Source organism: Lingula anatina, chromosome 1 (assembly GCF_051362555.1).
Source record: "Lingula anatina isolate TDL-2025a chromosome 1, LinAna3.0, whole genome shotgun sequence".
Lineage (NCBI taxonomy): Eukaryota > Metazoa > Brachiopoda > Lingulata > Lingulida > Lingulidae > Lingula > Lingula anatina.
Window position 1 is genome coordinate 11,325,435 of NC_141767.1, and position 13,006 is coordinate 11,338,440.

At 35.9% G+C, this 13,006-nt stretch overlaps 2 protein-coding genes across 3 annotated transcripts in view; one reads left to right on the plus strand and one right to left on the minus strand.

The window, feature by feature from the left end:
• The window catches only part of LOC106175256 (uncharacterized), a 35,322-nt gene extending 26,803 nt beyond the window's left edge, over window positions 1-8,519 (minus strand). Inside the window, exons 1-10 of one of the 2 annotated variants that reach the window (XM_013557169.2) lie at window positions 8,216-8,519; window positions 6,376-6,537; window positions 4,731-6,200; window positions 4,414-4,490; window positions 3,683-3,842; window positions 3,203-3,352; window positions 2,823-2,966; window positions 2,347-2,550; window positions 1,895-2,008; window positions 208-1,660 (exon numbers count right to left, since the gene is read on the minus strand). In XM_013557169.2, coding sequence (XP_013412623.2) covers window positions 208-1,660; window positions 1,895-2,008; window positions 2,347-2,550; window positions 2,823-2,966; window positions 3,203-3,352; window positions 3,683-3,842; window positions 4,414-4,490; window positions 4,731-6,200; window positions 6,376-6,537; window positions 8,216-8,351 — 4,070 coding nt within the window. In that variant the 5' untranslated portion in view covers window positions 8,352-8,519. The remainder of the gene's footprint in view (window positions 1-207; window positions 1,661-1,894; window positions 2,009-2,346; window positions 2,551-2,822; window positions 2,967-3,202; window positions 3,353-3,682; window positions 3,843-4,413; window positions 4,491-4,730; window positions 6,201-6,375; window positions 6,538-8,215) is intronic. The other variant, XM_013557178.2, reaches the window with a different exon arrangement.
• A 39-nt stretch (window positions 8,520-8,558) lies between these two features.
• On the plus strand, window positions 8,559-12,914 carry LOC106175034 (ATP synthase mitochondrial F1 complex assembly factor 1). Its single transcript, XM_086999616.1, has 10 exons — window positions 8,559-8,763; window positions 9,171-9,365; window positions 9,651-9,816; window positions 10,418-10,480; window positions 10,705-10,758; window positions 11,066-11,113; window positions 11,347-11,442; window positions 11,603-11,669; window positions 11,865-11,905; window positions 12,130-12,914. Exons 1-10 carry the CDS (start codon window positions 8,729-8,731, stop codon window positions 12,286-12,288), a joined length of 924 nt encoding a protein of 307 aa, XP_086855742.1. The 5' UTR covers window positions 8,559-8,728; the 3' UTR covers window positions 12,289-12,914.
• Window positions 12,915-13,006: the final 92 nt, after the last annotated feature.

The following is a 13,006-nucleotide window of genomic DNA, read 5'->3' on the forward strand; positions in this document are numbered from 1 at the left end:
AAAATGAATATTTGGGAATTGCACAGCAGGGAATTGACAATTTTCACAGTGAATAACTAATCCTGAAATATATATACCCCGGTACATGAATCTGTTGTAACTATGGACTTTCAAATTCATATTGCCATTTAATAGCATAAAGCTGCCTTTTAGTCTTGCTTTCACTTGGATTAAATATCACACCCTTTCTTGTTTTCTTCTGCTTACCTTGATCCTGTGTGATAAACTCCACACACACAAGTGTAAGATGAACCACTATTGATACACAGTCCATTATTAAGACATGGGTTACTTCCACAGGGAACAGGGGTTTCACAATGTTTTCCTCTGTAGTTATCCACACAAGTGCATGTGTAGCCTGACCCAATCCCTGTGCAAGTTGCCCCGTTCAAGCAAGGACTGCTGGCACATGGGACATAAGTATCACACTGCTGTCCAGTGTAGAACTGAGTACATGAGCAATTGTATGTGTCTCCATTATTATTACAAGTGGCCCCATTGTAGCAAGGGGAACTGAGGCAGGGGACAATGGTTTCACACCTGTCTCCAACATAAGGAACCACACAGTCACAGATGTATGATCTTCCAACATTGGTGCAGGTGCTCCCATGGAGACAAGGATTACTCAAGCAGGGCACAAGCACCTCACACTTCTGTCCAGTAAAGGGTGGGGTACATGTGCATGTGTATGAAGATGAGCCGACATTTTCACAGCTACCTCCATTCAAACATGGAGTGAGAGCACATGGTACAAACTCATCACACACAACTCCTCTGTAACCCAGCATGCAGTTACACACAAATGTATTTCCTTGGTTCTCACATGTAGCATTGTTTTTACATGGGTTACTGGAACAAGGGAGGAAGGATTCACACTGAGTCCCTGTGTAGTCACTAGGACATGTACACAGGAACCCATCTTGTATATCAGCACACTGTCCTCCATGCTGGCAGGGATCACTAGTACAGTTCAGGTACGTCTCACACTGAAGTCCAGTGAATCCAACCCCACACGTACACGTAAAAGAATCCCCCATGTTTTCACACTGTCCTCCACTTTGGCAGGGATTACTAGAGCAAGGCAAGTACTGTTCACACTGGGAGCCTGTGTGTGAACTTGGGCAGTTACACTGGAATGTATCACCTATGTTAATGCATGTTCCTCCACTGGAACATGGAGAGCTGGAACACGGCAGGAATGTTTCACATGTGGCTCCTGTGTAGTTACTATTACAAGCACAAGTGTAGGTGTCTCCCACATTAGTGCACTGTCCACCATGAAGGCATGGGCTGCTTGAGCAGGCAAGGAATGTTTCACACTGTGTCCCAGTGTAATTTCGATTACAAAGACACAAATAGGTATCTCCAACATTTTCACAAGTTGAACCATGCTGGCAAGGATTACTTGAACAAGGAATGTATGTTTCACAGTTGTACCCTGTGAATGATTTTAGACAATCACAAGAATACTGATTTCCACTGTTTCTACAAGTTGCCCCATTCAAACAAGGCTGGCTAGCACATGGAATGTATGTCTCACAATATACACCTGTCTTGTCAAATGGGCAGAGACAGGTAAAGGTGTCCCCAGTGTTCAGGCAGGTTGACTGCCCAGTACAAGGGTTGCTAGCACAGGCATCTGGTATTTCACAGTTCCCACCTGAAAGAAAATGCAGGATATCTTCCATTAAATACAATACTACTTACAAGATTTTGCTAAAAAGCGTACATTTACATGAAAACTTCAATAAGATACCTAGAAATACTCCAACCCCTTTTCTTCATTTTTCTCTTCTTCAAGTCGAAGGCATTTTGCCAGTTGAAAATCAAAATCAAATGTTTATTTTTCAGCTCACATAATTAAAAATTGTGACAATGTCAGGTAACTTCATACCTTTGAATGTCAAGGGACATGTGCAAACATAACCATCATTTGTAGGTGTACAGATTCCTTGATTCACACAAGGTTCAGAATGGCAGGCATCAATTCCTATCTCACACAATGTTCCTAGAATAATATTAATGAAATATACTAATTTCACTGTGCTAATAAGTCTGTGTTCAAGTACTGATAACAAATTAAACATCTCACAACTAAAATCCTACAACATATTATTTTGCTAATAAGCATTTGTTAGTTACATCTTTTAACACAAAAAGCAGTTCAAAACTGAAATCCTGCACCAAATTATTAAAGGTTTATATGTTCTCCATAAGCAAAGAACTTTACAAAAGTTATACATGACCATGTATTACAAACATTACTTATACGTAAACAAGACATAAAATTCAATGTTATATGTCTCCCCAATCTGTTCTATCAAATAAAGTTTTTTCAGTTCCCACCTAAAAAGTTACTAGCACAATAACACTCAAAGTATCCCAGTGGCATCCAGAATCCTCCACAACCAAAGGTATTTCTACTACAGCAAAATCCACCATTCAGACAGGGGCCAGCATCACATGGGTCCACCTCCACCTGACACCTGCTGTCTGTGTGGTGGCTGTCACATGTACAGGTGTACGAGTTGGCTCCATCTGTACATTGACCTAGAGAGAATCATTTGTTAAAACGGAAAATCAATTTAAGCAAAGAATGGTTTTCCTGTATTTACCCTTCCATATCATTTATTTTGAAAATATATAAGAATTTAGCTTGCATACTTATATCATGACTTTATGGCCCATATATTTGTTTCCTAATAGAATAAATGTTTTTCTTCTCTTTCATCTTTTTCACAGAAAAAAATTCTAGCAATAATTCACAATAATAGATATTATACTGTGTGACTTTGGCTTTTGTATAACAGTGTAAAACTAACCATATTTTCCACATGGGTTGCTGGCACATTCATCCACATCAACTTCACAATTAGTCCCAGTGAACCCAGGCAGGCATAAACACCTTGGACTTGGACTTGAGATAGATGGTGGGTAGCAAATTCCATGGTTTTGACATGGGTCTCCTGAAATGAAAAATAAATGTCTACACACTTTATATATATACATATGCTTAAAAGTTTTGCATCTAGCTCAACAGTTTCCCATTCCATTCTATTCCATTCACCATTTTCAGCAAGTTTATTTAAAAAAAAAAAATTAAAAATTTAATTAGGTTTAGTAACGAGGTAATTTTAAAACTACATTAAAAAGACCGAAGTTTTGACATTTCCCCTAGCCAACAGAATCATATTATACCCACCCTGTGTACACAGCTGTCGTCTCTCACACAGTCTGCCAGCTCTGTTTGATGGACAGAGACAACTGAAGGAGTCAGGCACATCAACACATGTTCCCCCTGCCTGGCACGGTGAGCTGGCACAGGAACTAAGGCTTACTGCACAGTTAGGACCTGTGATTCAGAAGTAAATGAGTAAAAATCAGGAATGTTAATTTCATTTAAATGGTTTAAGAAATGAAAAACAATGGTGAAAAAGGAAATCATTCTGAGAGAAACTACAAGAGGCAAGACACTTACACATGACAGCATAAAAAACTTGCTTCACTGAAATTGTTACATATTATTCTGGTGTGCATTGCTTTGTATTTTTCATATAGCAAAATGCAAACTGGCAAACTTATCATACTTAACAGACCACAACAAATCCCCACCACAGAACCTTTTCTTAATCAAAATGAGTGGAAAACAATACAATTTGGTATCAGTCACAAACTTGATCACCTGTATAGCCTACTGCACAGTTGCAGGTATATCCATTAAGCTGCTCCATACATGTGCCAGTGTTCAAACATGGATTGCTACTGCATTCATCTATCTCTACTTCACACTGACGAGATGTGTACCCTGTGGGGCACTGGCACTGGAACCCTGTCTCCAGAGGCTAAAATAATATTATAACTTTGATTATTGAAATAGAACCACATTTTTAGTTTAAGAGGTTTAAGGCACACCTGAATCATAGGCAATGGTCTATGTGGATTTACCCATCTCTGTGGGGACTTTAGCTGACTGCAATCCACTTAATTGGATGACACACCTCCTCCTGGTATTAATTAAAATACACAAAACCTGGTGATTATACAAGTATGTTGGAAAGTTAAACTGATTGCACTAAGCGAGAGTCCCCACAGGGTTGGGTCTATGATATCTATGTGCACCAACGGCGCCTATGGGAATGGGGTCTTAGGAGAAGGCTGGAACACCATCCAGTTTTTTGTAAGATAAATTTAATGCCACCAGGTGTGAGAGGCTATGATGCTGATATAACAACAGACAAAGTATTTGAAAAATATAAGGAAAAACTATCTAATGACCATGCTTTCATTACAAATTCTAAATGACAAACATAACTGATTCTTTACCCATATTACCATATGGAAAATAAGTTAACATCATTAATATCATTGCTGCATCCAAAGACATGCATGTGATATAAATATTCTAATGCGTACCTGACAGGTGCCTCCATTGCTACAAGGCTGTGATAAGCAGAAATTGATACCTACTTCACAGTTTTCACCTGTAAAACCTGAATAAATATGAAGACACTGACCACGTAAGTCATGAAAAGCTACACATATATGGCATATATGGCAACTTGACTAAATCATAATCTTAAATGGAAATCAATTAATTTAAAAATTGAAGGAAGGCAATTATATGTTAACAGTTATTAACACATTTTACCTCTACCAGAATGTATGTTATTTCAATAACATGCCATTTATGGAATCGACCAAAAATTTTTGATGTGAAACTTTGGTTTTACCTGGTCTGCAACTACAGTGGTACCCTCCTCTGAGCAGTGTGCACACTCCATTCATGCAAGGGTTAGGGATGCAATCTGCTGGATTAACAGTAGGCAATGGAATCACAGTTGGAGCAGTTGTCATTGTTGTACTTGTTGTTGACATTGTTGGTACAGTTGTTCTGGTTGTTGATGATGTTGTCGGTACATGTGAAGTTGATGTTGTTGGCAGGGTTGTAGTTCTGGTTGTTGATGTTGGTACAGTTGTAGTTCTGGTTGTGGTTGGTACAGTTGTACCTCTGGTTGTTAATGGTGTTGCCGGTACAGTTGAAGTTGATGTTGTTGGCAGGGTTGTAGTTCTGGTTGTTGATGTTGTTTCCATTGTCATTCTGGTTGATGGTGTTGTTAGAACAGTTGTAGCTCTGGTTGTTGTTGGTACAGCTGTAGTTCTAGCTGTTGATAATGTTGGTACAGTTGTAGTTCTGGTTGTAGTGCTTGGCATTGTTGGCTCTATTGTAGTTCTGGTTGTTGTTGGTGTTTCTACATTTGTATTTCCTGTTTTTGTTGATGTTGCTAATATAGTTGCAATACTGGTTGTTATTAGTACAGTTGTACTTCCAGCTGTTGATAGTGTTGTTGGCACTGCTGTTGCTTTGGCTGTTATTGATGTTCTCGGTACAGTTGTAATTCTGGTTGTTGATGGTGTTGGTACAGTTGTAGTTCTTGTTGCTTTTGATACAACTGTGGTACTAGTTTGTGGTACAGTTGTTGCACTGGTTATTGTTGTTGGTGTGGCTGTATTGCTGGTTGCTTCGGTAGGGACTGGTGTGATGCTGGTTGCTGTAGTTGGTACAGGTGTGTCACTGGCTGTTGGTATTGTTGGGACACTGATGTTTTTGGTTGCTGATGATGTTGTTGGTATTGTTGTAGCACCAGTTACTTTTGTTGTTAATGTTGTATTGCTGGTTGGTGTTGTTAGAATTGTTGTGAAGCTGGGTACTGCTGAACTTGTTACACTTATGATACTGTTTGTATCTTTGGTTGATATTGTTGTTGAAGTTGTTGGAACCTTACTGGTGCTGGTTGTTGTTGGTAAAACTGTGGTTGCAGTTGTCTGAACAGTTGTGGTACTGGTGGGTTTTTGTACAGTTGTGGTTCTGGTTACTGACATTGTAGTATTAATTGTTGTTGTTCCTGGCAAAGCACCAGTAGTTGAGGTGGGTGTTGGTTTAGTTCTTAAGGTTGTTAATCCTGATGTGCCATTTGGAACAGTTGCTGCTTGTGTTGTGGTCTTTTCTGATGTTACATTGGCTCCAAACTCAGTCTGCATGGATGTAAGAGAAAGCACTGGTGATCCTCCATTTTCACAGTTAGTTCCAGTAACTCCAGGAGGGCATTCACAGATATAATATGCCACTGTTTCATCAATTACAGCTGGGTATGATATGCATGTAGCACCATTTTGACAAGGTTGGGAAGCACAGGGATTCACTGCAAATTACACATATATATATTGATATCAAGATGCTTGCATTGCAACTAAAGGGGATTACTTGAAAATTATTGATTTGAAAATAAATACACCTTAAAGAATACCCATAACCTTGTTTTTCTTAAATTGTATTAATCATATGATAATCTTTATGTCTACTTGAAAAGTAGATACCTCCACTGCAAGTAGCATTGGACTCATCAAGTTCTGTCACAGCACAATCAACTTTGCCATCACAAACCCAGGCAGATAATGTACAATCATTTGGGTTAGTAGGGTTTCCACAAAATGTTTGGAGCAAAAGAGGTGGAAAATTAGGACAGTCCATTGGCAAGCCTGTTTGGATAACAAAAAAGAAAAAGAAATAAAAAACAATACAAAAGCTTAAAGATGATATCAAAAGCAAAACCACTTTAAACAGAAAATATGTTATAAATCTGAGAAATCCAGCTTAGGGTGGAGCAATCACTTCTGTCTGAAATTTTGTACATAATATGCAACAGCAATGTGACAAAACTTCAAAGGCAGCAACAAAGGAGTGGTCATCCTCTTGAAATAAATCAACTTAGTCCACTGATCATTGACAGAAATAGATGATAATCTGATTGTATTCATTGATAATATTTCATAAAAACACAACTTTAAAATGTGTTGACAAGCCAAAAACCAACAGAACATGATATCAGTTTCTTGCCTTACCCCCATATGACTTTCTGGGCAGACTGGCTCAGATGAGCAACAAATTGGAGCAAAAATAATATGTACAGATCTTTCATCTTGTATATCTCATGTGTGACTCATGCATTTAGGTGCATCTGTGAAGGATGTGATTTGTGCATGCCAATTAACATATATGCAAAATGCAGTGGCAAGCCTCACACATTTCACTTCTTCAATTACAGTGGGTAAATAAAAACTCTGTCTCTTTCTGATTGATTAATTTACTATTGGCAATTTAAATGGTGCCAGTTAACTGTTAAGGTATGAGAATTAACATATATGTGCTCAAGTTAACTCACTAAAATTTGGAAAGGTGAAAAGCATGTATATGTATCATGCCAAAATGCTTTCATATGCCAAAATAAGTATGTCTGATGATTAAACAGAATGAAAAGCAGAGTGAAAAGTTTGTTCAGCAATGTTTTCTTCTAAATTAAGAAATAATCATAATAGGGTACTGAAAACAAAGGGGTGGCATGAGGATGATTTCAATGTTGCATTTTCAAAATATATGATTCTGCAAATAATTGGTTGAATACTGAAAATTAATAGTAATTATCATAGTCATCATAACTCTCAAATTTATGTTTTAAACTTCATATATGTATTTATTTTAAAACAAAGTTTAATAAGTAGAGTCCACAACTGGGACATGCCTGTTTTGCAACATACGTATATATATTTGGCAGGACACACAGACCATATTCCCATACTGAGATCGATTAAGCAGGATTGACCCAACTCCAAGAGGTTTCTTGCTAAATTACATTCAGCCTAAGCAGCTCTGATATCTGGCACGCCTACTGAAGCTGTTAGGGGGTTATTAACTATCGTTTAGCAGCTTCAGCAGCGTGGCAGACATCTAAGCCAATTAATCTGAATGCAATTTTGTGAGAATCCCCTCAGAGATGGTTCAATCCTGCTAGGTTGATCTAGGTATGGGAATGGGGTCACATATTCAAGCTAAAAGCATTATACAGAACATAATCAGCACTTGCTTCATATATACCAGCAACAATAAATCCTAAGATATAATTTGTGCATTTTGACACCTGCAAGTGAATCTACAAGTGAATCTGCAAGAGAGTGACAAACAGTGATGTTGGCACAAAATATCCGCATGAAACCCTCAATAAATTCAATCCCGGGTGTGGCCATAGTATTATTTATTAATCTGCTATGACTCACTACCAAATTGATCTGTTACCAATACACCATAAGAAACGGTCGAAAATATTTGCCTCCATTGCAACTATCAAAAAATATTTCACATAAATCAAACACTAGCACTTGCCTTGTTGTGCATATGCAGTCTTATATGAGATTCCTTGACAGAAAACAAAAAGGGTTATCGCTACAAACGTAAACCGTGTCCGTTTTGAAAATGGCGCTTCGTTCTTCATCCTAGAAAAAGGTTTGATTTTCTCCATTTATATTGACGATGAAAGCACACAAATGTAGCATCTTTCAAAATAATCTATTTCGGCACGACATCTATCCTTATCGCTGCACTTACGCTCTCAAAAATATACAATTCAGGTAAATTACAGAACGTAAACAATGCAAGACACATGCCGGAAGAGCAGACATGTTGTTGATCTCATGACGTCAGTTAGAAATCAAGATAAGACTCATGGTTCCAGTACGGGAAAATGTTAAAATGGGATTTAGATTTTTACCTTTTCTTACACAGTTATAAGTTTCATACTATACCCATCAAACCACTGAGGCTAAAACACATAAAGTTAAAGCGAGTTGAGGAGGGGTACGTCTTACTGTCGCACTCATAGAACTAACTTGCATCTGCATGGCATGGCAGGGGTCTCCCCTTGAACTCAAGAGGTATTTCAAATGTTTGATAACAATTTGTGTTCATATTGATAAAGACAATGATGAAGACTATACTATTTTAAGAACTGCACAAGTATTCGTTATGATTGTGCTGGTGGTGTCTTTGCCATTGTGCTGGCGTGTGTGTGGTGGTTGGAGGGGGGGGGGGAGCTTGCTCTATTTTTTTTTTTTTTACATAAGCCTAAGGCAAAGCTATTGTAAGCCTCCTGTAGTGTGAACTCTATGATAAAGATACTTTCTTAATTCAAAAAATTCACTCAATCATTTCTGATGAAAAGATGGTTACAAATATTTTTTTTCCAAATGCTCGATTTGATCATGTACTGAGTAAATCATTTGAAGTGGTTAAACAATGTGTTAATTAAAAATCATAAGTGTTAGTATTTCCATCATTCTAGAATGAACCACTTGCTGCAGCAGTCCAGAGCATCTGGCGTGTACTGCAGATGGCTGGCTACATTACAGAGATCTCACAAAATCTCAACTGCAGCAACAGCATGTACTCCACAGAAAGACGAAAAAGATCCCATGGAAAAACTACAAAAGAATCCCTATTTTGAAAAATATAAAGGAAAAATTCATGATTTACAGCAGTAAGTTTAAGGCATATGTGATCTTCACAAGGATAGAGCTGTACCTGTTAGTTTCATATAATACCCTGCATATAATGTACTAGTACATGCATGCACAGTTAAATGTATTTTACTCCAATGCTTTAAGTTTAGCTGTAAAAAATTCCATAAATCGATATATTGGTTATTTAGAAATAACTACAGATTCATTTATTTTGTAAGAGATAGTGTAATGAATCTTACAGGTTTATTTTCATTTACCTATATTCGACAGTTAAATGCAGTTATTAAAAATTATTATGTCAGAAATTCCCCAGAAGAATTTGAATCTCGTCTGGAAGAATTTAAGAAAAAAGGGCAACCCAAAGAAAAAAAGGTTGAACCAAAGGCAAAAAAACAACCAGTGTCAGCAGCTGCTAGCAAGATGTCACAGACATCCAAACTATCTCAACTGAAAATGACTGAAGAAAAGGTAATTTTTACATGTATGTCATATCACTTTTTCAAACAAACCACATTTAGCAATACATGAAAAAACATTTTGAGCCTACTGACCCTTTAAAGGGATAATAACTCTTTGTTTTGGCCAAAAAATGAATTTTCCTGGAGTAAACAACAATTTTCCCATACTTACCAATGGTTAATGAATCCATTTTTACATTCAAAGTTAGTCCCTGGTTTTTTTCTAAAAAGTTTGGTTTTTTGTTAAAATCTCTTAAGAGATTTTAACAGAGTACAGCCATCAATGGAGGTCACGTGGTCTGAAGACAATCTCAGATATCAGAATAATAGCTATAACTGCCGTTTTTCTTGTACAACAGAATATATTATATTTCTATGAGTTGGTCACAATGTTTTTATTGTGAAATATAGATCTCATACGAAGAGTTATTATCCCTTTAAGCCACTGGGATCTAAGAATCTACTGTCTCAAAAGCAGAAACCATAGAAAGTAACTGAACAAGTTTACCACATTTTACTGCCCATTTGTCAGTTTTACTGCATTTGGTGTGGGGCTGATATTGATGTCACAGACTGTTTGCATCCTAAATAAGTTTCTGTTTTCTTTTCAGACACTTAATGACATTATGAAGGTTGATCTTCTATATGATAAATCTGCTCAAGAGATAAAACAGGTGAGACTTGGATGAAAATGTTTCTGACAGAAAAGATTTCTTATGTTTTATGTAACACAAGCTCTTTACCATATCCTTTTATGTGTCCAAGGGCCAATTATGTCAAGTTATGCACAAAAGTTTGTTTTATTTGTACCTACTAGTACACATAAATGGGAGAAAAAGTATTAGAAAAAGAACATGTTGTGAATAGACTGCTTTTCCACTTTCTGTTTATATTTCAGATTTGGCAACAACACTTCAGTAAAAAGGAAAGTACTGTGTTTGCAGTTATCCCTGTAAGTAGATCTAAAAAGAGACTAGTTTTCTTAATCATCAAAACCTAAAACTTCTTTGGATTCTGGTGTCTTATGGTGTCTTTTTTCAGAAATTATAAGTTTTATAAGGAGGATTCTTTTATTAAATTTTGAGGTCTGCGGACCAAATACCATGGAATGGCCCTTAATAAATTTTAATGATATTAACTGAATAGAAAATTTCCATTTTTATGTGAAATGTTACTATTCCACCAAGCACATGCACCCATCCATCATATTAAAAGATGGGAAAGATAAATTGCTTACTCCTTAAGATTTATCTTTACAGGTAAAAATTTATGAAGTTATACATGAGAGGTCGTCGACTTACCCAATGGCAAGTTTTGTCTGTTACTTCCTGTCTTGTTGTACTCTTTCAAGAACTCCATTTAATAAAGTTCAGTGCAGTATATACTTTTCAGCTGTGAAAAGATTTTTAATAAAAATAACACTACATGTTCATTGTTTCCACTTGATTTGCAACATCATCACTTTTGTCAGGATGAACTAAATTTTATGACTCAAAACATTCACTTAACTAAATTTAATGTTCCTGTTTAATATTTACAGTTTCTGTACACTCTGCCTAGAGGAGATGGCTATGAATTTTATGTAGCTTCCTTTAGTGGACATGAATGCTACTTTACACCACTGATTGCATACCAGGTAATCTGAATTGGGAAATAAATTGTGTTTTACAGTCAAAAATGATTGTTAAAATAAAAAAATGACAAAATGATAAAAATCAACAAAAACATTTAAAATTGTTTCTTTCACAAATTGCCAAATTTATTTTCATAAATAAATATATTTTTATGCATACTAGGCTCATCAAGCAGATGCCCCAGTTTGTTTAACTCTGCACCATTATTCAGAACTTGGTGATGAAAAAGGTAATTTTTAATTTACAATGAAAATTTATAAACAATGATGATTTATTTATGTTTAATATTTGCTTGTAAGTCTTAAGCATAATCTTGAATTTTGTAGCATATTTTTTGCCTTTTTGATAGAAATTTTTTAAAGAACATTACTGGTAAGATTTTTTAAAGAGAATACACAATATTTACATGGAAGTATGCTTTTAGGAATTGTCTTGATGCATGGTGAATATAACAGAGATATTTTAGTAAGTATAAGTTTGAATAGTTTTTATGTTAAAACTGTATGCATGTTGTTTTTTGTTTAAAAAAACCTGTCATTTGAAGTGAAATATCAGGGTATTTAGAAGTGTATATAAACTTTGTTCCTTACTAAATTTAAAGAAAATTTCTTTAATCTGTGAGATCAAGATATACATTGTACACAAATTATGTATATGCAGCATGCATATTACAACTATCATTTTTGCAGAATGCACAAGATGCTCAACTTCTTTGCCAGCAAGTACAGATTTATTATGGACCAGAGAGCACTAGCTATCATTTGGTGGAGACTTTTAACGAGCAGCCAGATAATTTCAAACACACTGATCTTATATCACAATTAGAAAAAGTCTTGCCTTTGAGGTGACCAGTACCAATTCAGAACATTAAAATGGTATGAAAAATTGCGTGAATGTCAGTTTTAGTGTTGTATGGAAAGGAAAATACAATACTTGTACATTTACATCCAAACCAGAAAGTATGCTTGGGACTGAGAATAGAAAGTTGATTCTGTATTACATGTAATAACATAGACAATAGAATGAAAAAAATATGGGTTTCCTGTATTATCATCACCTGAAGCTCTGCTTTACTGAGGACATAAATGATTAGTTAAAATAGAGTTTGAACATTCATGCATAAGAAGTTGATAGAAAACTACTGTTTGTTTATGCTAAGTTATTATACATGCAGTGCCAAGATAATTGAGATTATTTTGATAATGATACATGTTCATACCATTAGTGTCAGTACACGAAAACAAATATTGTTTCTAGTAATTGATTCTATAAAATTGTATTACGTCATAAATATAATGGGTGGGTATGGGTATGTCATAAAGTGTGAAATCAGTTTGTTTTTGTGTGACCTTTTTTTCTAGTATGGGAGTATAGTTACTCTGAACTTACTATGACATTATGATATATGTACACGTGTATATCTGCAAACCAACTGTAGAGGCCACTCATTAAAATATTGAGTACATTAATACAACTGTCTGTTTCATTTTCTGTTGCTAATATTTACCTAGTGTGCACATACATGTAGAAGATGGGCCCAGTAAAATTTTCCAGCTAATTACCAGT

Excerpts from the sequence above, each read along its gene's own strand:
- LOC106175034 (XM_086999616.1), top strand. The coding sequence starts at position 8,729 with ATGGCATGGCAGGGGTCTCCCCTTGAACTCAAGAG. Across the intron at positions 8,764-9,170 it reads TCTCCCCTTGAACTCAAGAG|AATGAACCACTTGCTGCAGC; the intron begins GTATTTCAAATG and ends CCATCATTCTAG. Across the intron at positions 10,759-11,065 it reads CTGTGTTTGCAGTTATCCCT|GTAAAAATTTATGAAGTTAT; the intron begins GTAAGTAGATCT and ends TTATCTTTACAG.